The sequence below is a fragment of the Mastomys coucha genome, unplaced genomic scaffold (assembly GCF_008632895.1).
Source record: "Mastomys coucha isolate ucsf_1 unplaced genomic scaffold, UCSF_Mcou_1 pScaffold18, whole genome shotgun sequence".
NCBI classification, from domain to species: domain Eukaryota; kingdom Metazoa; phylum Chordata; class Mammalia; order Rodentia; family Muridae; genus Mastomys; species Mastomys coucha.
In genome coordinates, this window is record NW_022196900.1 from 58310954 (window position 1) to 58337725 (window position 26772).

The 26772-nt window shown below is 36.9% G+C and overlaps 2 protein-coding genes across 8 annotated transcripts in view; one reads left to right on the forward strand and one right to left on the reverse strand.

The window, feature by feature from the left end:
* The window catches only part of Dock7 (dedicator of cytokinesis 7), a 206303-nt gene that overhangs the window by 83426 nt on the left and 96105 nt on the right, over nucleotides 1–26772 (reverse strand). For all 7 annotated transcript variants that reach the window (XM_031377915.1, XM_031377919.1, XM_031377916.1 and 4 more), the window contains 4 exons: nucleotides 14440–14557; nucleotides 11181–11251; nucleotides 7768–7906; nucleotides 6709–6810 (listed from right to left, as the gene is read on the reverse strand). In XM_031377915.1, coding sequence (XP_031233775.1) covers nucleotides 6709–6810; nucleotides 7768–7906; nucleotides 11181–11251; nucleotides 14440–14557 — 430 coding nt within the window. The remainder of the gene's footprint in view (nucleotides 1–6708; nucleotides 6811–7767; nucleotides 7907–11180; nucleotides 11252–14439; nucleotides 14558–26772) is intronic.
* Angptl3 (angiopoietin like 3) overlaps nucleotides 21253–26772 on the forward strand; it is a 7778-nt gene continuing 2258 nt past the window's right edge. Inside the window, exons 1-5 of the mRNA XM_031377920.1 lie at nucleotides 21253–21747; nucleotides 23016–23126; nucleotides 24235–24349; nucleotides 25447–25560; nucleotides 25831–25926. Of these exons, the coding sequence (XP_031233780.1) occupies nucleotides 21253–21747; nucleotides 23016–23126; nucleotides 24235–24349; nucleotides 25447–25560; nucleotides 25831–25926 (931 nt within the window). The remainder of the gene's footprint in view (nucleotides 21748–23015; nucleotides 23127–24234; nucleotides 24350–25446; nucleotides 25561–25830; nucleotides 25927–26772) is intronic.

Sequence of the window (26772 nt, forward strand, 5' to 3'; positions counted from 1 at the left end):
ACACACACACACACACACACACACACACACACACACACACAATAAGCTATCTGCATATGAGAGAGAACATTTGGTGCTTATCTTTCTGTGTTTGGCTCACCTCAAGAGATATACTTTCCAGATTATTTAAAACTAAAAATGATTATTATCACAATTTAAAAAGTTTGACTTTTTGCCGGTCTTTCTGGGCTGGTGTGCAGAGCAGACCTTGGGCGCAAGCTCTGCAGCCAGTCCCACAACACCCAGAGGAAGCTCCACTCCCAGGCGCTATGACACACCCAGGATCAGAGGTGAGGAGGAACCAACATCTGTCCCAACACCGGGAATAACTGGGACCAGCAGGACCAGGAACACAGGAACTCTGCCAGCAGAGTGCCTCGGGTTCCTTCTGGTCTCTCTGGGCTGGTGTCCTGAGGGGACCTTGGGCACAAGCTCTGTAGCCAGTCCCACAACACCCAGAGGAAGCTGCTGCATTCCCAGGTGCTATAACAAGCCCAGGGTCACAGGATCCCAGAATCACAGGATCACAGAGACAGCCTGACTCTGAGGAGTTCTGATACAACCAGAATCACAGGAAGGACTGACTCCAGTCAGATTTAGCAAGGGCAGGTAGCACTAGAGATAACCAGATGGCAGGGGTTGGGGGGGGGGGGGGGGGCAAGCGTAAACCAAGGTCACTTAGCATCATCAGAACCCAATTCTCCCAACATAGCAAGTCCTGGACACACCATCACACCAGAAAAGCAAGACTCAGATATAAAATCACTTCTCATGGTGATGATACAGGACTTTAAGATAGACATAAATAGCACCTTCAAAGAAATACAAGAGAACACAGGTAAACAGCTAGAAGCCCTTCAAGAGGAAACACAAAAATCCCTTAAAGAACTACAGGAAAACACACTCAAACAGGTGAAGGAAATGAGCAAAACCATCCAGAATCTAAAAATGGAAATAGAAACATGAAATCAGAAAGAGAGACAACCCTGGCCGTATAAAACCTAGGAAAGAAATCAGGAGTCATAGATGCAAGCATCACCAACAGAATACAAGAGATAGAAGAGAGAATCTTAGGGGCAGAAGACACCATAGAAAACATTGACACAACAGTCAAAGAAAATGCAAACAGCAAAAAGCTCCTAACCCCAAATATCCAGGAAATCCAGGATGGAATGAGAAGATCAAACCTAAGGATAATAGGTATAAAAGAGAGTGAAGATTCCCAATGTAATGGGCCAGCAAATATCTTCAACAAAATTATAGAAGAAAACTTCCCTAACCTAAACAAAGAGATGCCCATGAACATACAAGAAGCCTACAGAACTCCAAATAGACTGGACCAGAAAAGAAATTCCTCTCGTCACATAATAATAAAAACACCAAATGCACTAAACAAAGAAAGAATTTTAAAAGTAGTAAGGGAAAAACGTCAAGTAATATATAAAGGCAGGTCTATCAGAATTATACCAGACTTCTCACCAGAGACTATGAAAGCTAGAAGATCCTGGGCAGATATCATACAGACCCTACAAGAACACAAATGCCAGCACAGGCTACCTAGCAAAACTGTCAATTACCATAGATGGAGAAAACAAGATACTCCATGACAAAACAAAATTTACACAATATCTTTCCATAAATCTAGCCTTACAAAGGATAATAGATGGAAAACATCAACATAAGGAACAAAACTACACCCTAGAAGAAGCAATAGGTAATCTTTTAACAAATCCACACAAACCTAATTCCACCTCTTACAACAAAAACAACAGGAAGTGACAATTACTTTTTCTTAATATCTTAATATGAAAATTAATATTACCAACATATCCTAATCAATTGAAATCCAATAATATAAGGAATTAGAAATTTGTTGATTGTCATCCAATGGTCTCTCTAATTTGGTAATTGGAGAAGTAGGCCCAACATTGTACAATCTATACATACTTTCAGCTTGTTTGTGACAGTGTCTGGCTGTGTACAACATAAGGGTCTTGAAATCTTGCTTCGCCTATCTTCAGCCTCTCTATTAGTAGTATTGTTTATTTCATGTCTTTACAATATACTATGGTTTTCAGAACAACTTATATATTTCAAAAGCATTTATATATCCAAAAGAAACATAGATGATTAACTAGGGAGGTTGCTTGTAAGAGAACAAGAAAGAGTGAGAGTAAATGCTTTGCTCGACGTTTGTAACTCTTGTATCAATTTTGAAGAAGAGGACTTTATAAGTTACTCTTTCTCTGAGATGAATGCTTTTCAAAAATTATCACAGCTAATGAACCAAATTCTTACCCTCACCTAATGTCTGGTGCCACCCTCCAAGCAGAACCATTGTTCATTGAAATAGTTGGTGAATGACTTTATGGATAGACCATCTTAATACCTTAAATGAATGTAACCTGTTCTCTGTGGCCTGAGAATAAAGTCACTCACTCAAGTCAAATACCTTTGACCATAGCAGGAAGTCTGTATCCAAAAATTGAGCCTTCAATTCATTTCTTGGTGCAGCAGAACAACTCTCAGCTTAGCTATGATGGAGGTAAAATCCTTTGGTGATGGGAGGGTCATTGAAGTACAGCCTTATTACAATGAAATCCAATGTCTAAAAATTGTTCTTATTTTGGGCTTGTACCACAGTAAGAGCCAAGATTTTAAAATCTACTAAATACAAAACAAACAAACAAAAAGACTGTATATTTATGTTCATTTAAGAAAATACTAGTAGTGATATATTATTTTGAAATTTACAGTTAATGTTTGGAGTTATTTAAAATTTATATTAAGAAAAATGTATTTTCACTATTGCTGTAGTCGAGCATCTACATAAGAATGTTAAATTGATTGTTGTTTTATATCAAACAACTTTTATAATACTTATTTTTATTGTTACAATATTTTATAAATTTTAAGGAATATGACAAAAAAGATATTGTAGGTATTGAAGGGGGGTCTCTGGGAGGAGTGGGGGTATAAAAGGGAAACAAGAATGTGATTTAATTCTATTTATTAAAATATGTTTTTAAATGTTAACAAATTCAGATAAATTGAAATCATGTAACTTTTCTCATCATAATGCAATAAAAGTTTAAAGAAAATGTTTGACTTTTCAGGAATTCTGGTATATACAGTAATGGGTTTCATTGTGGCATCTTTATATGTAAGTACCACTATAAAACTTTTATTCTTTTTTTTTTTGGATTTTTTTATTAGATATTTTCTTTATTTACATGTCATATGATTTCTCCTTTCCCAGTTTCCCCTCCAAAAAACAAACAAACAAACAAAAACAACAAGAACAAACCCCTGTTGCCTCTCCCCTCCCCATGCCTGCACCCCACCCTCTCCCACTTATTGGCCCTGGCATTCCCCTACACTGGGGCACAGGACCTTCACAGGGCCAAGGGCCTCTCCTCCCATTGATGATTGACTTTGCAATCCTCTACCATACACATGCTGCCTGAACAATCAGACCCCTCCATGTGCAGTCCTTGGTTGGTGGTTGAGTCCCTGGGAGCTCTGAGGGTACTAGTTAGTTCATATTGTTGTTCGTCCTATGGGACTGCAAACCCTTCAGTTCCTTTGGTCCTTTCTCTAACTCCTTCACAGGGGACCCTGTACACAGTTTAATGGATGGCTGTGAGCCTCTACATCTGTGTTAGTCAGGTACTGTCAGAGCCTCTCATGAGATGGCTATATTACGCTGGCTTGTCCTTCCTTCAGTCTCTGCTCCATAATTAGTCTCTGCAACTCCTTCCGTGGGTATTTTGTTCCCCCTAAAACTTTTATCCTTATTTTTAAAAATCTATTATGTACTGTTACATGTATGTTATATGTATGTTACTGCGTGTATATCTATGCACCATATTTATATAATTCCCATGGAGGCCAAAAGAGGGTCAGATCCCTGTGACAGCAATTGAAGAAAGTGGCTAACTGCAACATGGTGCTGGGAATCAATACTAGAGCTTCTGGAAAGGGAGGCTCTTAATTGCTAAGCCATCACTCCAGTGCTGGCTTGCTGGGGAAAGCATACAATGACAGGGATTGCCTGCAGTAGGCCGGGATGGAGACATCTCAGAAGCCCACTGCAGCTCCTGGTAGGAAAAGATGGCAACTGAGACCCTGAGAAGCAGGAGACACATCCCTCCAGGGGACCCACCATCTGAAATAAGGGATCTCCTACAGTAGGCTGGGATAGAGACATCTCACTAGCCCACAGCAGCTCTTTGTGAAAAACAGTTGTTCCAATTTCTCCTAACCTTAGCCCTGGACAACAGCTTTATAGATTTCATTTGTGCATGACTGTTTTACAGTTGGCCTTGATGTACATAATTATTCTATTATATCTGACTTTCTTACTTCTTTCTCCTTCTGCACTGGCGAATTTTGTGAAAATAGATGTTCCCTGATGTAATGATTCTTCGTTGTTGTTATTTTGTTTGTTTGTTTTTTTGAGACAGCATTTCTCTATATAGCCCTGGCTGTCCTGGAACTCACTCCATAGATCAAGCTGTCCTGGAACTCAGAAATCTGCCTCTCTCTGCCTCTCAAGTGCTAGGATTAAAGGCATGCACCACCACTGCCCAGCGATGTAGTGATTAATTAAAAATTGAGGCATAGGGTGCAGCACAGCATAGTCCTAATGGCCCAGGTAAACGCTGTGTGATTTCATCTAGAAAACAATGTAATAATTGCACAATGGTAGTTACAGATTAATGCTTGACTTGCAAAGATAGTTTGACGAAATTATTAGAAAATGAATTAGAGTCAGCACTGGGCCTCTGAGATAGGAAAAAACTATTAAAGTTATGAAATAAGTTTTACACAACATTTGAGAGTGGTTCCTGGATAAGCAAGTATAGAATATGCAAAAATCTTATATTAGTAAAACTAAGTCAAGATACTGGGACTCTCAGGAGAGTCATTGTGTGCAATGTGCAGAAGCAGAAAGCTAGCAGAACTACGGAGTTAAGGGTTAACTTGATTTTTTCTGGCCACTACCTGGCAGCTTTGCCCATGTCATTTATCATTAGAGCTTCATAGGAAAATGCAAGTAGCTAACCCCAGAGCTCTGAGCTCTGAAGTAGAATAAGTTAAAGTTAAAGTTTAAATAATGATAAGTTTGCAATTATTATTACTTTGGCTATAGGCCTGGGAATAGGGAAGCTTGACACTTTGGGGGAACAATTCTAATTCTTGATTTTTTCTGGGATGTGGTTATTCTTTTGAATTTGATTTGGTAATGATTATACAATGTCTTTTTTCTACCTGCTTTTGGAGTATCAATAAAAGACTGGGGCAAGAAAAAGCCAAGCGAGTGAGTAGTGAGCATGTAGAGAGCGAGTGAAGAGAATGTGAGGTGTGTATGGAGAGTGTGTGTGCGGATGAAAGGAGGGTGCACGTGGTGTGTGTGCGAGATGTGTGTGAGATGTGTGTGAACAGTGTATGTGAGAGTGAAAGGGGAAAGCACAGAGGTGTGCATGAGTGTGGGAGTTCAAGAAAAGCAGAGTACGCAGGAGAATGTAGTGTGTGTAGCTTCAAGCTGCAAACAAGCGAGAGAGAAGGAGAGCAGAGAATGAGAGAGAAGAGAGAGAAATTTTAAGCCTTGAAAAATTGCCTGTCAGCTTGTTCCCAAAAAAGTAGTGTGTGTATATTTATTATGCACCTCCCAGATATCCCTACTTCCAGTTGAGAACTCCGATCGTGTGTCAAGGCTGGACCTTGGCACTGTTCATGTATGTTATCCACATCTGCAAATGGATAGCATTTGTATCTGCAGGCAGTTTGCATGCTCCTCTATGAGCACTTATACCACACTTCCTACAAGAAAACCACTGATTGGCCTTGCTTCAGAAACTGGTTTTACACCTGAAAATTATTTCAGTAATGACAAATCCATAATTAATTTCCACAAAATACTTTCTTATATAAATGTCTTCTGAAATATGATTTGTTTAAGACAATAGCAAATAAACAGTAAGCAGTATTTACTCTTAGGAAAAAGACCATGCTTGTGCATAATAATGGACACAAACTGAAAAGGTGTCTGGAAAACAGACACAAGGCTGGGAGTGGAAAGCATGCCAGGAGCTAATTACTACTGTGAGTACGTACAGATATCCTACCCTCACAAAAGTTATACCCTATAGACAGTAAACAGATAAACATTAAGTTAACAGCCAATAGTGAAAAGTACAAGGAGAAAAAAGACAAAGTGAGAAGGTCAGGAAGTAGTGGCTGCCTCTTAGGCAGAATAATCAGAGATGACTTCTCTGAAGAGGTGTTTGAGTGACTGACGAAAATGAAAAGCAGGCCCTGAGATGGGGCACTGGCAGTAGAGGGCAGTGCACAGGCCTCAGGAAGAACAGGGCTGTGGGATGGAGAGAGCAGAGAGCAGAGGGGGTGACAGAATACCATATGAGAGACAGAGCAATGGCCTGGAGAGTTGTTATATAAATGTTTATTTGAAAGTCTTGATCCACAGACTGTGAACAAATACCATGTTTATACGTTCACAGTGTAGTCCAGGCTAGTTTCCTATCATACTTCAGAAAGAAAAATTGTAATTATCAATGAAAAACACTCGATTATGTGCATTCATTCACATAGAAGAAACAGCAAATCTTTGTTTGGTAAACATCTTTATGATCAAAATCTCTTTTCATTCAGTCTGGAGAGTTAAACGTGCTGAAAGGCACTGACCTCAGGAGAAAGCACTGAATAAGCCTGTGGTGGTTTTTCCAGGGAGACCGGTAGGCAGAACTGCCCTGTCTTCAACCGTCCATTCTGCAGCATTGGTATCCACTTTAAATAAAAAAAGACATGCATTTGTTATTGAAATCGTATGTGGACAGTCAGCTTTAAGAATGTGACTCAAGCCAACTTTCTCTCACATCAACAAGCATTACGTGTGTAACTACCTAAGGAATGATAGGCCTTCAGCACTCCACTTCCCTGACGGTACTGAATTCATGAAAATTCCAAAACTGACTATTTTAACATGAAATATTTAGTACGTGGCCTTATTATCCAAGGAAGAATCAGTTCTAGAAAAGGCTACAAAATCAATTTAAAAACAATAGTTTCAGCCGGGTGGTGGTGGCACACACCTTTAATCCCAGCACTTGAGAGGCAGAGGCAGGCAATTTCTGAGTTTGAAGCCAGCCTGTGCTACAGAGTGAGTTCTAGGACAGCCAGGGTGATCCCGAAAAACCCTGTCTCAAAAAAAAAAAAAAAAAAAAAAAAAAAAGTTTCCTCCTAGAAGTTACCATAATTTCTGTTACAAACATTAAGAGACAAAAATTACTAAATCAAATATAAATTTAAATTGAAGTATAAATTCTACAACAAAATTGTATGACAGCACCTTACACGGAACTTCACTGTGTGCTAACCTTGGCAGGATGACCATAGTTAGGTTTTTAAAAATATCCAAAGGCTTTCATTTCTTGTCTATGGGTTTCTTTTATTCACGCAAATCATCCTCTCACTAAATCTATTATGTTTATACTGCCTCTTAGAAAAACACCCACCAATCAGAACCCACACCTAAACCTTTATGAAAGTCACTTGCTAGGTAAGGACATTTAGTAGGCATCTGCGGTGAGAATGCTTGCTCAACGTCACAGTTTTACATTACGAAGAACCAAATGGGCGGCACTCAAACAACAGCAGACATCTACAGAGTACTCCACTTCATACACATTCTAAGACATTTATAAGCCCTGAACATGAATATAATATAGTAACAGAAAGACTTACTGTATATCCAACTGGGGTTTCAAGAGGAGTGTTTTGTTTCTGTTGACAACTAACATGATAAAAAGTAAAGAGCAAGTGGTGATGGTCGGTTAACGTGGCTGGGAGTTTGACTTTGACTTCCTCGTGAAAATCAGGAGACCTTTACACAAAGAAATAAAGAACAAAAATCAATAGTGAGTAATTTGTTTAAAATGGATAATGACTACATTTGCTCATCTGACTGGTCTTAAAATTAATCTAGGTTCATGCACAGTTTTTTCTCTACTCCAGGGAATATTTTTCATCATCCTCAATTTCTAAATAATTAACTTCTACTTCCAGATGAGGGAGCAAACACTGTTTTTGAAATTGTTCATAATGTTTTTAATAAGTGAGCTGAAGTATACTACTATTTGAAAATTCATTAGTAATTACCATCTAGATAATGAGATCTCCATCACACTGGGCATTGTACTTCATTTATGAACCAAATTTGGTACTCACTACACAGAAAAGTCAAACAATTATTTTGGGTCTATAATTTTAAGCCACATCATACAGAAACACTTTCCTTTTGCTGGGTACCAGCACAGATATCTTTTGGGAGGGGTATCTCTAAAGATACCTAAACATTACATTAGGCTCTCTAGGGAATGTTTTCTTTCAAATGTTCCATTGTTAAAAGAAATAAATAACGTTAGCAAACAGAATACTGCTGACACAGTAGACAATAAAGACAAAATCAGAGAAAGCCTGCAAACTGAACTTGTCCAACAGCATAGTAGTGCTCCTAAGCATTACACTAATCCAAAGAATGTCATGCTTGATGGTCATGATGCTCCTCAACAGAAGGGGTTGCTTCAAGGGACACTTTAATGGAATCCTGGCTGTTTTTCTTGATATACAAATAAAAAATAGAACTCAATGGAGGCATCTTACTTTTCCAGCATCTTTCAGAATTATACTCTGTGGAAATACAGCTAAGCCACATGGTTCCAACCACCTTTAAAGTGAAGGCTGTCCATCCTGCTAGGTAAGTTTCCTTCTCAGATGTCCATCAGTCAATACTCTTCTTGTTCAAATAAGCCTCAAAACTACATTGGCAGGTGAGGAGTTGATCACAGAAACACTAAGTGGAATTAGGCCTTAAAAAAGGTAACAAGAAAGAGCTAATGCCAGCTGAGAGTTTAATGCCCAGTGAACATTTTCAAAAGCATGTTTCTTGTTACTTAGCTCACCAACCATCACTGAATTATAAAAACCTGGATTTATAAGTGATGTCAGGCAGTATTGCTATTTTGTTTCCACTAATAATTAAAACAATAATAATAATTACCGAGCTAAACCGAGAAACTTTTAGAAATTGTTGTTTTTATAGTAATATATTTCCTGTTATGCGATATTTGGGTTCTTCATTTCTCCCTGAAATCACATTATAGGTGTCTGTAAGAATTACTGATTTCAATATGTTGGTTTGTCATATTTAGACTAAATTTTTATTTTTGTGGTTGTTTTAAAGATAAATAAGACAACAATTTCCCTTAAAGCTATATAACTTAGTATGAATATGAATTGGACAGAGATGTTAAAAAGCCCAGTAAACTACATAGTTTTATATTCTTGAAGATCAGGAATAGGTTTCATATTTTTAAATGATTTTTAAAAATCTGAGTAATATTTCTTGATATGAAATTTAATTTTAGGGTCCATAATAAACTTTTAATAGGCCACAGCCATAGCACATTACTGTAATCACTGACTAACTACTGTGCTTCAGTGATATAGTAGTAGAACTCAGTGACTGCAAGAGATGGTATGTAGCCATAGGCTTAGATCATACACTATTTAGTCCTTCATAGAAAATGTCTGTTAGCTCCTGATGGTGATCACATAGGTTAAGCACTTCAAGAACAAAGATAAACAGACTATTTCCAGTTTGAGATCAAAATATGATATTTGATACAAGCCTGAAAGAGTGTATAGAGTTTAGTAAACACATGTTCAAGAAAGGTCCAGAAACAGAGAACACAAAAAACAAGAAGGAGAATATTGAGACTTACAATTTTGATTAGATTCCAGAGAATAGAAGGGGAACATCAAAGATGTCAAATTTTGAACCAGAAAAATGGTAGTATCATTATTAAAAACAGAGAGCGTTGTAAAGACAAACATGGAAACCAAGAAGGCAGGACACACAAACCAGTGTGTCTCATTGGTCAATGAAAAGATACATGAATATAAAAGGTCAGGACTGGGAATGATTTGGGAGTGTTCTATATAAATGCTAAAATTGAAGCATTTTCATTGAATGAGCAGAGAGAGATCACTTAGATAACAGACACAGAATTCTGAGCAAAGATTTAGTATTCTGTGTGAATTCACTACAGACAGAAAATCTCAAAAGGTAGACAGAACTGAACTGTGGATGCAAAGTAAAGGTGAAAGAGACGGAAGTTTAAAGGGAATCAGAAAGCACGCACTGCAACAGCACCAGGGAATAGCTCAGAGGCTTGTTATACGTGAAGCACAACTTCACTTTGAAAGTAAGGATGGAGCCAACAACTGTGATGGGCAAGAGACAGGAGCTGACCATATTCTGAGGAAGTGGAACAGGACTGGGAGCAGATGTGAATGAGTCGCACCAAGAGGAGAGGGGACATTGCTACTACTGAAAGAGAAGGAAAGGCAGACAAGTATCTAGATCATCTAAGCAGTGAATAGAGAAATTACAGATCTCAAATTTGACAACTGTAATCGATAAGCTAGAAATGCAGAAAGAAGTTGAAGCTGCAGGAAAATCCCATAGTAACTGCTTCATGAAAGAAAAAAAATATAAAATAAAACCAAAGCAAAATGGTCACAAGAAGACTGTAAAAGAGGGGCTAACAAAAGAGAAATGAATGGCTGTAGCCCCACATGTGATACACAATTCTGCAACAGCTCACCCAATAAGAAAAAATTGTGATTTTTTTCCCTTAAATAATTCAGTAACTACCCCTCTCTCTCACACACACAGAAAGAAAATAAAAGCTAGATGAGGTTAACAATTTCCTCACAGAACTAACCCTGGAGAGCTACTAAATCAAAGGATCATGGGCTGGCGAGCATGTGAGCCCTGCAAGGAGCTTGAGCTGAGCAGAGTTCAACACAATGAGGAAGTATCTGAGGAAAATAATAAGCCAGAGATCAAAGGGCCAACCAATAAACATACAGGAAGAAACAGAATTTTAAAAAGATGTTCTTGTCTAAAGCCTGACATTTGACATGTCTACGAAGAAGAGCTGCACATCTATAGACTGAAAATCGTCATTCTGATGTCAGTTGTGAATTTGGCACATTCAGTGCAGCAAAGCATTTGGTAAACATACTAATGTGAGTGCTAACAATGCCACTAAGACGTGAGTAACTTTGAAAGAAATATTTTAATTCAGTACCTGTTATGATATACTACGGCTGTATAGGCTTCCTTTGAAAATTCTGAACAGCTAGATTTACCAAAGATTACCTGAAACAAATAACAGCATGTTGAAACTTGGTTGTAATAAATGCTGGATGGTTCACATCTATGTAAGAATTGTATGCTTTAATAACTACTTGAGAAAAATGGGCAAAATCGGCCCAGTGAAGAACAATGTGCCTACTTATAAAAGCTCAACTGTTTAACTACCTTCTCAGTGATAGACCCATGTGACATCCAACCATTCAGAAAGCTTCTACAATTATATTTCTATTCACTGAGTAATAAGATATATTTTTGTCCTCTTCCCTTTCCCTGCTCTTTTGAGACAGGGCTTCATGTAATCAAAGGTGGGCCTTGAATTTCACATGCAGTGGAGGACTGCCTTGACCCCAATGCTGGGACTATAGGCATGTGCCACCATGCCTAGTTTTATGTGCCCAGGGCTTCATGCATGCTGGCCAAGGTCTCTGGCAACTGAACTACATCTTCAGCCCTCTTTCCTTTTTCTCAAAGGAAGTGAATATTCAGGAAATAACATCACTTTGAACTTAAAATAAGAAAATCACCCCAGCATGGTGACATCAATATACAAAGTGGTGGCTTTACCAAAACACGAGAGTCGTTCTGCAGAGCAAATACCAACTGTTTATAAATGATACAAAGTACTATTTTTGCCTTAAGGTGTTTATCTTTTACTTCTCATATACCCTACAAGTTACTTCAAAATGGAGGTGCTCTGATTTAGACTTATGATGTGTGTTAGAATTAAAATCCACCACATATAAAAATGTACAGTATTTGCACAAAATTAAGTCAGCAACACAGTTAGAGACTGATGTCATTGTCATCACTACTATGACTACTATGACAGTACAGTTTAGAAATGCCACAAATTACACACTTTAAATCTGGCAGCGATCTTTACATAGCCTGTCAGTACACTTGTATCATCAGCCTGTGAAACAATTCAGCTGACTCCTTTTGTAGAGGAAGTAACTGACATTTGCTCCTCTGTCTAAACCTTCAAGCAGAAATGAGCAGCAAATACAGTAATATTTACTACCCTTGATAAGTTTTATTTAATCAATTTTCAATGCTTTAATATGCTTTTGTTTGTTTATGTTTGTTCTTATTCCAAGTTGAGATAGAGCTGCACTATGTAGCCCAGGTTGGACTTGAATTTGATATGTAGTCCAGGTTAGTTCTAAATTCTCAATCTTCCTGTATCAGCATCCCAAATACTGGTATTAAATGCAAGCACCACAATACCTAGTCACCTTAATATGCTTTTAAAAGATTTTATTTCAGTGCCATAATTGCAAATGCTACAATTTTGTCTTACTGACAATTATATAATCAAAAATTATATGGAGACCCCTAAAATAGTCATAATCTAAAACATAAATAAATGCATTAGGCTCATGTATAATTTTTTTCATAGTTGCCATTTACACTAACATAAAAGCATTGTTGTTATATAAATAATAACACACAGGTGAAAGGAACACAACATCTTTTTTTCTTTAGAAACTATCTCTTTTCACAAAGTAAAATATCTATGTAACCAGAAGAGAACAAAGTGGAATGCATTCAGTTTTGATGGTCAGACATACAGCCTGTCTCTCAGCACCATCGGCTGAACACTAATTAAGTGCCAAGCACTATGTTAGCATCAAGATCTATGTGGGACAGGGTCCCTGCCCTCAAGGAGCTCACAATCTAATGCATAGAATAAATAAGTAGGGCAACCATATTGTGTAAGGAGCAAGAAAATTCTGTCCCAACACCAAAGAGGGCAGGTCTAACTGCCCATGCAGGTGGGAAGTACCCAGTGCTGTGTGCTAAGACATGGAAGATTCTGGAAAGTAAACAATGCAACATTCTTTAACATATACAACATCTTCCATAAAACTCAAACCTACATGGCAATTCACATACAGTATCTGCTTTGACAATATATTACCTCAACCAAAATAGAACATTTATTCATTTAGCCAAAATAAGGATCTAATAAAGAATAAAATGATAGTTTCAAGCTTCAGAAATAAATTCCACATCTACTCAGCAAATATTTATTCAACTCAACATGTAACATGTTAATTTCTGAAATAGCTGCTTCAAGAGAATACAAAGATGAATAATTTGTGTTTATTGGTGTCAAGGAGATCTACATGTAGATACAAGTGTGGTAACAGGAAAGAAGAAAAACATCTTTCCTAGTGAGTAGAAAAACCTAAAGAGCCTGATCAAATGAAAAGCCATGCTCAGTCAAGCATTTTCATTACATTTGCACTGTCTGAGCCTACATCATATGCTCACGCATATGCCTATTCCATGTTTCCAACTTCAATTACCCCAAAATCTCAACTGTCACAGAACTTGAATTCCTTAGTACTGTCAGTTATGGTAGTCAAGCATCGCCTCAGACTAGCCACAACAGACTCCTAACTTATCTTACTTCATAGAGATTTTGATTTTGTTGCACACAGGACTCTCAGGGACAGTCCTGGACCTTCCTGGCTCCTCTTTCCAGACTCACTGTCATTACCATTTCATGTTAGAATAGAGAGAGGGAAGTTCTTGGTAAGATGCTTACGTGCTATCTTATCAGGCATCCTTTCCTGCCTCTGAACATCTTCTGGTCGACTCTGTCTCAATCTTTCATAAAGCACATCACAATTCTCAATGGTTTTTTTTTTTTTTTTTTAATTGCTACTTAGCTTTGAGCTACAGAGATGAGTGGATTTCGGCAAGATTCAGCCTGGGCATTGGGTATTTTAACAACTCCCTAGATATATCTAATATGTACCCAAGATTCAGTCTCTAGGAGCCATCTGCAAAGGACAGCCTTACCTCCTACTGCCCTTACCCACCATTCTCCTAATTGGGGGATGAGGAAAATCAGAATCACAAGTGCCAAACTTAAACAAAGTCACCTACTATTTAAGAGAGCTTCCTAGACAGAGAGAGCTGCAGTCTCTCGCTGCACTGCATTCTCTAGATTACAAGATTTATTCATCTTTGCATCTCTGGAGTGCTTCACAAATGCCAAGTACTCATGAATAGCTAGAATTAAGTATACTACTATCCAATCAGGAAGTGATGTAGTCGGAAATATGGTTTAAAAGAATATATTCAGTTTCAGTTTAGAGCTTCCAATCAGTAACATAAAACAAAGCAACTCATCTCTTTCAATAAAGTGTAAGAGAGGAACAGTGACAAGCAGTGCTCACCGGCATGGCATGACTTGGGTCCTCCCCATACATAAACTGGACTTTCACCGTGATGTTTCTGGCAGAACCTTGGCGGTTGGCAAAATTAAGACTTTGAGGGTAGATGTACAGAAGATTTCTGTAAAACCAAGAAGTGCAAATAACAGTGAGTGTGTATCAAAGAATATTGTGTGTATAAGCTTTAATGTATACATATCTAAGAATATTGTATGTCTTTCACTAAATATCACAGAAGAGACAAGAAAGTATTCAGTTACTATTTGTCAGTGCTGAATATTTTCATGTACTTGATCCTTAGAGTAATACTCAAATACAAAGCAACCAAATATATCCTGATTTTACAAATGATTTGAAATCCAGAAAGTTTACTTGTTTTCATATGCAAATTAAACACCAAAGCTGAAGATAGATCATAAACCAGTCAGACTCCAAACATTTTCTTTCTTCTATAAGAGGCCCCTGAGAATTAAGAATGAGCTAAAACATTACCAAGAACTTAAACGACACTTCTGATTCTATTTTAGCTCTTCTAAGCAGATACAAACAAAACAAACTTCACAAATGTGTTTTTGGTATTATTCTGATCAAGAACTTATGAGGAACAATATGCCACATTATAATTCAAAACTATATTGTAAAAACCACAGTAATAGGTCATTAGTAAAGTACTGGCCATGCAAACAAGGGGACCTCAGGTCAAGCCCCAGAACTGACATAAACGCTGAAGACATGCAAGTGACACCAGCACTGGCAGGCAGAGACAGGAGGCCCCCGGGCCCATACACATCCAATCAGGCTAATCATTTGAGCTTTAGGCTCAGTATGAAATCCTGTCTCAAAAAATAAGTTGGATACCAACTTATATGAACATGTACACACATGTACATATAATACTACATATTATACTACAAAAGATACAAGAGTCAGGTAGTTATTATAAAATAATTATATTCTACCCTGCATGCATTCAAGTTCATAACTGTATATCTTACATGACTTAATAGTTCGTGCTGTCAATATAAAGAAGAGAAATAATTCAACCAAAAGCACATGAATCAAGGGTTAAAAATGAGAGTTACACATGGGAGATGGCCAGATGGCCATGAGAATGAATGGAGACTGCAGCTGCTGGGTATTGGTGAGGGAACATCTCTAGTCCATGCCAGAGACCTAGGATGAGAGAGGCTCCTAAGGGTGACCTTAGTTGAGACTCCCTAAGTGGGGATATAGAACCTGAAGAGGCTACAAGGAGGAACCCCAGTGGAGCAATAAGGCACCAACCTACCCACAAAACTTTCAACCCAAAATTTATCCTGCCTGCGAGAAATGCAGGGATGGGGGATGGAGCAGAGACTGACCAAATGATTCACCAAGAACCAGCCCAACTTGAGACTCATCCCATGGGCAAGCACCAGTCCCTGATACTATTAATGATATTCTGTTATGCTTATAGACATGGCTGTCCTCTGAAAGGCTTCACCCAGCAGCTGACTCAGACAGATGCAGTGGGTCACAGATAAACAGTGGATGCAGCTTGGGGACTCTTATGGAAGAGTTGGAGGAAGGATTGAAGGCTCCAAAGGGGATAGGATCTCCACAGGAGGACTAACAGAATCAACTGATCTGGATCCTTGGGAACTCTCAAGAGACTGAACCACCAACCAAAGAGCATGGGCTAGACCTAGGCCCCTACATATATGTAGCAGAAGTGCAGCTCAGTCAAGAACAACAGGAGCAGGGCCTATCCCAAAAGCTGTGGCCTGTCTGTGGAGCCCATTCCCCTAACTCGGCTGTCTTGTTTGGCCTCAGTGAGAAAAGAAGCATCTAGCCCTAAAGAGACTTGATGTGCCAGGTTGGGGTGGGGGAGGTACTCAGGGAGGACCTCACTCTCTCATAGGAGAAGGGGAGGGAGACTGGGAGAGGGGCTGTGGGGAGACTAGAAGAGGGACAGCAATCAGGATATAAAGTGAATAAATTTAAAAAAAGAAAAGAAAAAACAGAAAATGAAAAAGCTAAATGACTTAGCTGGAGAGAGAGACAGAGAGAGAGAGAGAGACAGACACTAACTTTATATGAAGGTCATTGCTTAGGGCTGATGAACAAAATACCAACAAGACCCTGAAAACAAATTGCTAGGGCAGAGTAGTATGGCAATATGTAACTTCTTAAAAAACATGTCTTTGATTCAACAAATTTACTTCTAGTCTAAGAAGAGAATTATACATAGGAACAGATAAGTCTGGTGAAATTAATTCATTATAATATTTTTATAATCAAGAATAAATAAAATAACTATAAAGATATACTGTTCACCACAATGTTAAACATCCAAATAAAACAAAAGTTTGAAATATTCCCTAAGCCAAAACCCTTTAAAAGAGATTATATTTACTCTGAGCACTTCTAACTTTTTAATTTTATTTTAATTTTATTTTTTTTGAGACAGGATATTACTATGTAGCACTGGGTGGCTTGGAACTCCTTATGTAGACCAAGCCAACCTCAAATACACAGAGAACTGCCAGTCCCTGCCTCTGCCTCTATGTCTGTCTCAAAATTAAAGATGCGTAGGACTATGCCTAGTGTTTTCTATTTTTTTTTTAATGCAACTTTCCAAGTCCTGGCATCATACAACAAATCTGATGGTTCAGTATACATGAGCTTTTGTTTAAAAAAAGATGCATTATTTCATATACTGTATAAATTTCTTTCACACACTATGTATATGAATAAATGAATTCCATACTTAGACTTTGGTTCCAGCCCCAAGATATTTTAGTACATACACATGTATTCTAAAGATTCTCAAACTATCAAGCAGTTATAGTCTCAAGCATTCTGGGTAAAGGATACTCAATCTATTGAACCAATTAATTACTATGGAATCCCTTGGGACACACCACACACATATAGACACCACACACACACACACCACACACACGCATACACATATACCACACATACACCACACCTCATACACACACACCACACACATATACATACACACATACACACCACACACACATATACCATACCCCCCCCACACACACACACATACACACAAAACCAATGAGATGTCTTAGTGGGTAAGGAGCATGCTCTGCAAGCCTAAGAGCCTGAATTCAATCCTGGAACCCACAGAAGCATACAATGAGAAATGACTCTACAAAACTATCCCGTAACCTCCACAGGTGTACTCCCCACACCCACTAATGATGATAACATGATCAAAGCACAGGTAATATTTAAAAGTACTTGTCTGGTCACGGGGAACATGTAGCTTAAAGGGACAGAGCATTGCACATGCTAGGTAAACAGTGTGCTAAATGAGCTCTGACCCCAAACTTTTATTTTAAACATCCATTTAACTAATGTTCTTGTTCTGATCAGAGAAAGGGTGGAGCTACTGTATTATTCTAGTATTCTTCTTTTCTTCAATTCACAACATTTCTATTTATACATATTTTTCTCAGATATTGTCAAGCATTTCTAACAACATATTACATTAGTCTTCCACTTATCTACAAGGTAACCAAGATCCATGGGATCCAATACCTTCTTTTGGCCACTGCACATACATGGGGCACACACAAGGAAACAAAACACCCATATATATAAAATAAAAAATCATTCTTTAAAGAGCCCAAATACCTCACTTTTAATTTGGAAGTCATATCACCATAATATTGCATACTCTTGGGAAAGACAACAGTCTCTGTGGTTCATTGGAACTTAAGCATGTGAAAGCTGCTGAGTGTCCTACAACCCTGTATAGCTAGGAAACTTTGTAAAGTGACTCTTAGAAACAGGAATTCTTAAATTAAGTATTGAATTTGCTTAACAGTGCTTTATTTTCTTTGGGATTCTTTGTATATTTGATCAGGGTTTTATTTAAAGGGCCTCTTTTGAGGGTCTGGAAAGATGGCTCAGCGGTTAAGAGCACTAGGTATTCTTACTGAGAACCTGGGTTTGATTCCTAGCACCCCCATGGCAGCTCCTAACAGTCTCTAACTCAGGCCTATGAGATCTGATGCCCATCTGTACAGACACACATGCAAATAAAACACTCGAGCACATAAAATAAAATTAATTGCTTTTTTAAAAAGGGTCCCCTCTTCATAGTCCCTTTTTAAATAAGGAAGCTGCTATATTAAAGGGATTTGCACCTGCTACATGCGTGTTTTATACTTGATATATGAAAATTGTTTACTCAACCCATAAATATTTAATGTTTCTTAAGGCACAAGGCAAAGTACAAAGGAGCTAAAACACAAATTTATAAACATTTACAAAAAAATGTATAGTGTAACAGTGTAGAGAGGTTGGCTCATCATGTAACTCAACTAGGTGGATGGAACTCCGAGGTCAATAGTTTTAAACCACAAAAGCAGACAGCTTAGTTAAGAAAAGTTTCGAAATATGCCCTGCATGACCAAGGATCACTAACTCTTCCATGAAAGGAGAAAATGTGACTGTTCACTCTAGCTCAAATACACTTTAATATGAAACTGATTCATTTTTGTATTTATAAGTGGATGTATATATACATGTTTGTTTATAAGTTCATTCAAAAGTATGGATATAATTCTGTAATACATACTTAAGGAAATGTACAAAATGGGCTGCAGAATTTTTCAGTGGGAAAGTGCTTGCCTTATATGCTAAGATTCCAGGTTCAAGCCCCACTACCACCCAAATACATATCCCAAAAAGAAAAAGTATGCACACATATATAGGCTAATCAGAAGATACAATTCCTAACCAAAATTCAAGAGAACAAACCTCTTAAAACCTAAATATCAGAGAATTTCAATGTCTAAGTAATCTTAACATTAATCTTTATCAATAAATTCTATGAGTGTAACCATATTGTTTCTAATTATAAGGGATATCTGATATATAATGTCTATTAGACAGCAAAAAAGATTCCAGTGACTTGAAAATACTAACTTTAATCTTTTCACGCCTCTAAGTAAAGCATTATCTCCATGGGCAAGAGAGGAAAAGAGAAAGTAAATGATGTGACCAAGGGTGGAGGAGCAAGAACAGTGGGCTGAGATTCTACAACCAGGGGTCCTGCTCCAGAATCACGCTCACAACCAATACTTAACTGGCATCTCTAAAGAAACCATTACAGTCAAACCTATAATACTCAATCAACAGAGAACCTCCATTTTATGACAGGAATGGGAATTTATATGAATTGAATTTTAGAAATGGTGCAGTTTGTAAAATTTTGCCTGACAACTTAATTTAAAATGTTTTATATTGATTTTTTTCTTTGCAGAAAAAGCTAGCTATACACATGAGGGTTGGAAAGATGTTTAGCATATATGAGCACTGGCTGCTCTCGAAAGGACCTGGGTTTGACTCCCAGATCCAACATGGTGGCTCACAACTTTTAGTAACTCCAGGAGATCCAATGTTATCATCTTACTTACCATGGTACACGCACAAACATGAAGGCAAAACACCCACCGTACACATAATTTTTTTTTTAAAGCTATTGACTTGATCCCAGTGTACGGTGGTCAATGCCCATAATCCCAGCACTAGAGCAGGAGAATCACCACAAATCTGAGGTCAGCCAGGGCTACATAACAGGACTGTCTTAAAACAAAACAAAGCTACAAATTGTATAGTGCAGTTATCCCAATAAATGAGGAAACTGATGAAGGGGGAAATTAAGTAATTGTTTAAAGCTAAAACACTAGAGATATCATTTAGAACCAGACAACAGCGTGATTCTAGAAGTCACACTCTTAGTAATCATATTAATTTCCCCAAATGTCTTGAATTAATACTAAGGATAACCACCCATAACTTTAGTTCTTATAATTTTTACTTCTAAAATCAATTGAGGACAATGGCACATTTACTCTTAAACATACTATTAATCTTTACTTTTGTTAAATTTTTTAAAATTTATAGTAATAAAATTGTTACTAAGCTCACAAACTTCAGGAAATGATGGTAAAAATCTCTGCTACTGGAAGCATTGCGATTTAATTCTAGTTTATACTCAAATGATCACATGTCTACTGCTACTTCACATGTATCTATCCATATATATCTACATATATACACATTCATACTTATATGTATGTCTATGACATACAGACATGAAAACTATGGAAAGGGGAAAATAACTTTTTTGACACTGTTGGGGATTTCATTATTAACATACAAGAATGGTTAAGACATGTGAAATAAGGACATTAAGCAAGAGTTCTAGTGACAAATAAGTATATAGTTATATGCCAGCTTATACAGACTACAGAAACAGAAGCTATAGCAATGAGAACCACAGCACTACCTCAAGAACTTGGAAAGGCTTCACACGAGACTTGGGGAATGGTGACTGTTTACAGGATAAACAAACTACAACCAGGGGTACAGATACTTAATTTTTTCTCAATTTTAATGACAGACTTAATCTATCAAAAATTAAGGTTTATTTGCAAATCTCTTATAGTAAGGAAAAATTAAAATGAACTTTTAAAAACAGGTAGATACCTTAATACTGAAAGTATAATTGTCAATATAGCAAATTTAACTATTGTAACAATTTTTAACAATTTTTGAAATTACCTATTAGTTGCTCATTTCCTTGATTTCAGTTGCCATTGATCTAGCTCAACACGAGGGAGGGTTACATTCGTGCAAGTTAGCATAGCTTAATGGTTAACTCCATTCACTTGCCAACTTTGTGTCCGTGCAGCAAATAGCTGTGTATATAAAGTCAAGAGATCCTGGTCTCCTTACAGGAGGGAGAATTCCAAATTGCTTGAAATTGAATAATTGAGACAAAAAATGCACACAATTAAACTATTCCTTTTTGTTGTTCCTCTAGTAATTGCATCCAGAGTGGATCCAGACCTTTCATCATTTGATTCTGTACCTTCAGAGCCAAAATCAAGATTTGCTATGTTGGATGATGTCAAAATTTTAGCCAATGGCCTCCTGCAGCTAGGTCATGGTCTTAAAGATTTTGTCCATAAGACTAAGGGGCAAATTAATGACATATTTCAGAAGCTCAACATATTTGATCAGTCTTTTTATGACCTATCACTTCAAACCAATGAAATCAAAGAAGAGGAAAAGAAGCTAAGAAGAACTACATCTAAACTACAAGTTAAAAACGAAGAGGTGAAAAATATGTCACTTGAACTGAACTCAAAGCTCGAAAATCTACTGGAAGAGAAGACAGCGCTTCAAAACAAGGTCAGGGCTTTGGAGGAGCAGCTAACCAACTTAATTGAAAACCCATCTGGGGCTCAGGAGCACCCAGAAGTAACATCACTTAAAGTAAGTAGAAATCACAGCATTCTGATTATTTTCAATATGGACTTTTTAAAATACATTTTTAAGACATACTCTTTTAAATACTCTGCTAGATTATTAACATACTTATTTTTTTCCAATTAATATTTTTTTCCACGGGAACTTGAGTTCAGGTTTTGCTTCCCTAACATTATATTTGAAAAGAGTTAAAATTTATATTTCATACAATTAAGTAACTTTGTAACATTTAACTATTATGCTATTGATAATTACTAGAGGTGAAATTTTTTCTAGAGCTTATTCTAGCAGCTTGACAGCACATCTGAAAGCTCTAGAACAAAAAAGAAGCAAATACTCCCAAGAAGAGTAGACAGCAGGAAATGATCAAACTCAGGGCTGAAGTCAACCAAATAGAAGCAACAAAAACTATACAAAGAATCAACAAAACCAGGAACTTGTTCTTTGCAAAAATCAACCTTATAGATAAACCTTTAGCTAGGTTAAGCAGGGGACACAGAGACAGTATCCAAATTAATAAAATCAGAAATGAAAAGGGAGACATAACAACAAAATATATCTTAAAATAATTATTCTGCTTGTTGAATATTAACAGTTGAAAATATTAAAATCATGTTCTACAAACATCACAGAAATATTGATAATTTTTCTCACTGTGCTTGAAATTAGCATTTTCTTAATGTTTAACTTCAAAGGGTTTTTGTTATTTTGAAATGTTTAAAATATACTTAATGATAAAATCATTTCTCTCCTAGAAATACTGATAATCTCTTTTACTTGACCTTTTTCCCTTACTGCTTTTAGTATTCTTTCTTTATTTAGTGTATTTGGTGCTTTGATGATAATCTCTTTTAAGTAAACTGATTGTTAGACAATATAGACAGATATATAATGTGTTTTAAATACTCTCTCACTATTTCAAGTGGTATCATATAAGGGCTTTTGAATATATTTCTTAATGATTCATTTCTAAAAAACAAAGTTAAAACTATTCTTCCACGAACATTAGATTAATATAGTAAATGGCATACTCTAATTCCTTTGAAACATTATTTCTTTTACTTTAAATGAAATTTAGAAAGTTTTAGATATGACAATTTTTAAATACAGTAGCAAAAGTATATATTTATTTGAAAAAAGCATAGGACAATGGCAGGCAATGTTCACTTTTCTAACCCATTACCAGCTTTAAAACTAGATGACTGTTACAAGTAAATAAAGACGTGAACAAAAAAGACAGAAGACATTTTAAACAAACTACAATCTGTGTGCAGAGTTTTGTAGAACAGCAAGATAACAGCATAAGAGAACTCCTCCAGAGTGTGGAAGAACAATATAAACAATTAAGTCAACAGCACATTCAGATAAAAGAAATAGAAAGCCAGGTAAGGAGTCTGCTGCTATGTCAGACTGTTGCACCAGCTGATATAAACATGGGCTAAGACAGCACTCCCAGCTAACCATCTGCTTGTAAAACTTTCTGAACAACCAAGCAACTAACCTATGCCATGCAGCTTCCTCATGCATCCCTCCAAGAAAACAGCAGAGTCTGTCTTATCTCGTAGAAGTGCCAGAAAAGGCAATCCATAACTTCCATTAACATGATCTTATTAAATTTTAAATCAGGTCATGAATGTGCTCTGCTTAAAGCCTCTACGGGGCTCCCTGTCTTGCTCATAGTCACTCTTAGAACCTGCGATGATCTGGCCCTTCATTATCTCACTAGCTCCCCTGCTAGCCCTCAACCCCATCAAGCACACTGCTCCCCAAGGCCTCCTGTATGGTCTCTGTCTAGAATCCTGGTTTTCCCCCTAGTATCTGCACTTCCTGTATATTTTTATGAAATACAAAATGCTCAGTGAAGCTATTCCAGGCCAATAAATAAGAAATAAAAAGTCTCCTCCAAAGCCACTGCATTGTTTTTCTCCTCTGATATATCTTTACATTTAGCATAAACAGAAAGCTATTTCTTGCCTATCCCTCAATTAAACTGGAAGATCTGTGAACCTGCGATTCTTTTCTATTTCTTTAATTACTAAACCCTTTATTCAGAATACTGTATGAACACATTGTAGGAACTCAATATTTTGGAACTGACCATTGCAATAGCATATTCAGCAAATACAAGTAAATAAAGTTAGCTGAGTTTGTAATCCATACTGTTGAAAAGAGAATACTCAAATACTTTAAGCAAAGCATATAGCCTTACTGGTTCTTTTCCTTTTAATCAATGTTTCTCTTGTTTCATTTGCTTCGTTCTCTTAATTTAGTTATTCATTAAATAATGCTCTTGATTAAATGTCTCAAGAGCAGAATGTCTGTCCACGCTGGGAAGCGCTGCTTACTCCTCTTTGCTGGCTTGAACGGTGTGAGGGCTCTGCACATGCTCGGCAAGCGCTCGCCACTCAACTGTACTTTTGATATACTTACCCAGCATTCCCTAATGATATACACAATAGCATTTTTAAAAGTAGATTTATATTCTTTTATCAGCTCAGAAAGACTGGTATTCAAGAACCCACAGAAAATTCTCTTTCTTCTAAATCAAGAGCACCAAGAACTACTCCCCCTCTTCATCTGAACGAAACAAAAACTACAGAACAAGATGGTAAGATAATCTGGCCAGTTTTCTCTATAAAATCTCCAATTCTTAAGAGCTGATCTGATCTAGATAAGAGTAACAAGTTATATATATACCAAATGCCATCACCAAATGTTAACATTTAATTGGATCCTGGCTTGTTTGTCTGTCTGTCTGTCTTCTTCTCTTTCTTTCTCTCTTTCTTTCCTTCTCTCTCTTTCTTTCTTTCTTTTACATTACTTTAAATGACATTCTTAAGATATGTAGCTGATATAAAAACATGGAATCATTATTAATTTCATAGACATAAAATGATACTACAGGTATAGAAAAGGAATAAGCTCATGCTTATAAAACATATGGAGAGCCATGAGGTCATATTTCAAGTTGACTTTCTAGTCAGGGCATGGCAGTGCCATGTAATCCCATGCATGTAATACCAGCACTTGAGAGGGTGAGGTAGGAGAACCAATGTGAGTTTGAGGCCAGCCTAACTACAGTTAGTTCCAGAGTAGCCTGAGTGAAGATGAGAGTGCAAAAGAAAAAACAAAATTTATTAAAAAGATTACTTTCTAAAGCAACAAACAAGAAATATTCATGTGTATAAAGAAAACATGCACTTCTAAAACCCAAAAGATCATGGAGTTCTCCTCAAAAATGCTACTTTCCTATCTGCATAAAATCTTTCACAGGTAAAATAAAAGTTCCAGGGAACAAAATCACTATTTCCACCCAAACTGCTGCAAAATCATACATTCCCAACAGTTCTCTTTGTTTCTATAACACCCACAGGAGAAATGCCTGAGAGCTCTTCTTGTACAGTCAGTTTCTACACATCTGTTGCTTCTCGTTAGGAACCACACCCTGTACTCAGTTTCTGCTCCTAAGGACGCACTCTCACGAGATAATGCTTTTCAAAATTCTCATTCCCTCCATTTTCTTTTAAAATAAGTAAGTTGGAAATGTTATTTTCATGTTATTTGAATAGTTTCTCACCCAATAAACATGCTTTAGCATAAATATTACTGAACATTCACATCAATTCCATGAAGTAGTAGTATAATATCAGCTCCACAGATATATCTACTCCTAAATATATACATAATAATGTCTATTAATTCTAGACCTTCCTGCTGACTGCTCTGCCGTTTATATCAGAGGCGAACACACAAGTGGCGTGTACACTATTAAACCTAGCAACTCTCAAGGGTTCAATGTCTACTGTGATACCCAGTCAGGTAAGCCCACCCAGGCAGGAACGGCCGGTTGAACTCAAGACACTCACTCACTACCACTTACCAAAACTAAGCCTGCTATCAACCCACAGAACATGATTATTCATGCAAATCTGGGATCATAACAAATAATAAAGTATATTACCTTAACTATATAGTACTTAATTAATAAATCAACTCACAAAGCCAAAATTAAAACCAAACCCAAAACAGGTTATTTTTTCTGTCAATTTTAACCTACTAAAAATAACTACATTCATTCACACTTTCCAGGCAGTCCATGGACACTAATTCAACACCGGAAAGATGGCTCACAGAACTTCAACAAAACATGGGAAAACTATGAAAAGGGCTTTGGGAGGCTTGATGGTAAAGTTATGTCCTTGCATCATTCATTTATCTGTTGATTTAACAGTATTAGCTGGGTGTGATGACATGGGCCTCAGATCATAGCGCTTTGGGGCTGGGAGTTGGGTGGCGCAGCAGGTAGATTGAAAGCTCAAGGCCAGTCTGAGACACACATTGGTCCCCTTCTCAAAAGAAAGAATTATAAATTAAGAAACAATCATAAAATGGACTGTGGAAATGCAACAATAAACAAAACAAACCCCAGCTTTCATAAAACTGATTGGTAAATACTATACATGTTAGAAACTGCAATTATCTTAATTGTACTTATCACTAATACATGTCTGCTATTATGTATGCTTGTTGAAATTTAATTCTATAGTTCATGATTATAATAGTTATTAAGGAAAACTGTACATACCATCGGCGCTAGTGAGGGGAAATGCTACAAATGAGCCACAAAGATAGCATTATAGTACTGTTTCGTTGATATCTTAAGTATAAAGTAACACAGGCTAAATGGAGCTGAGGTATGTGTTGTAGCAGAGCACCTGACTAGCACAACACTGGCACTGATCCCCAGCAGCACAAAGAAAGTAATAAAACTACAAAATAAAGGAGTTAGAAGGAACAGGGTCACTGTCAGACATACAGCGTCTAACTACTTAAATACTAATTTTAATTATTCAATATTATAAACATATATTACATTCTATGAATGTTCTAGAATATATTCTATTTTGATTATAAGACTATAAAAATAAGCAAAGGAATAAAAAATAAACAGATACTTAAAATCAAAAAAGTACATTATAGATATTTGTGAATGTATAGTTTGTTTTTTTGTTTTTTGTTTTTTTTTTTTTT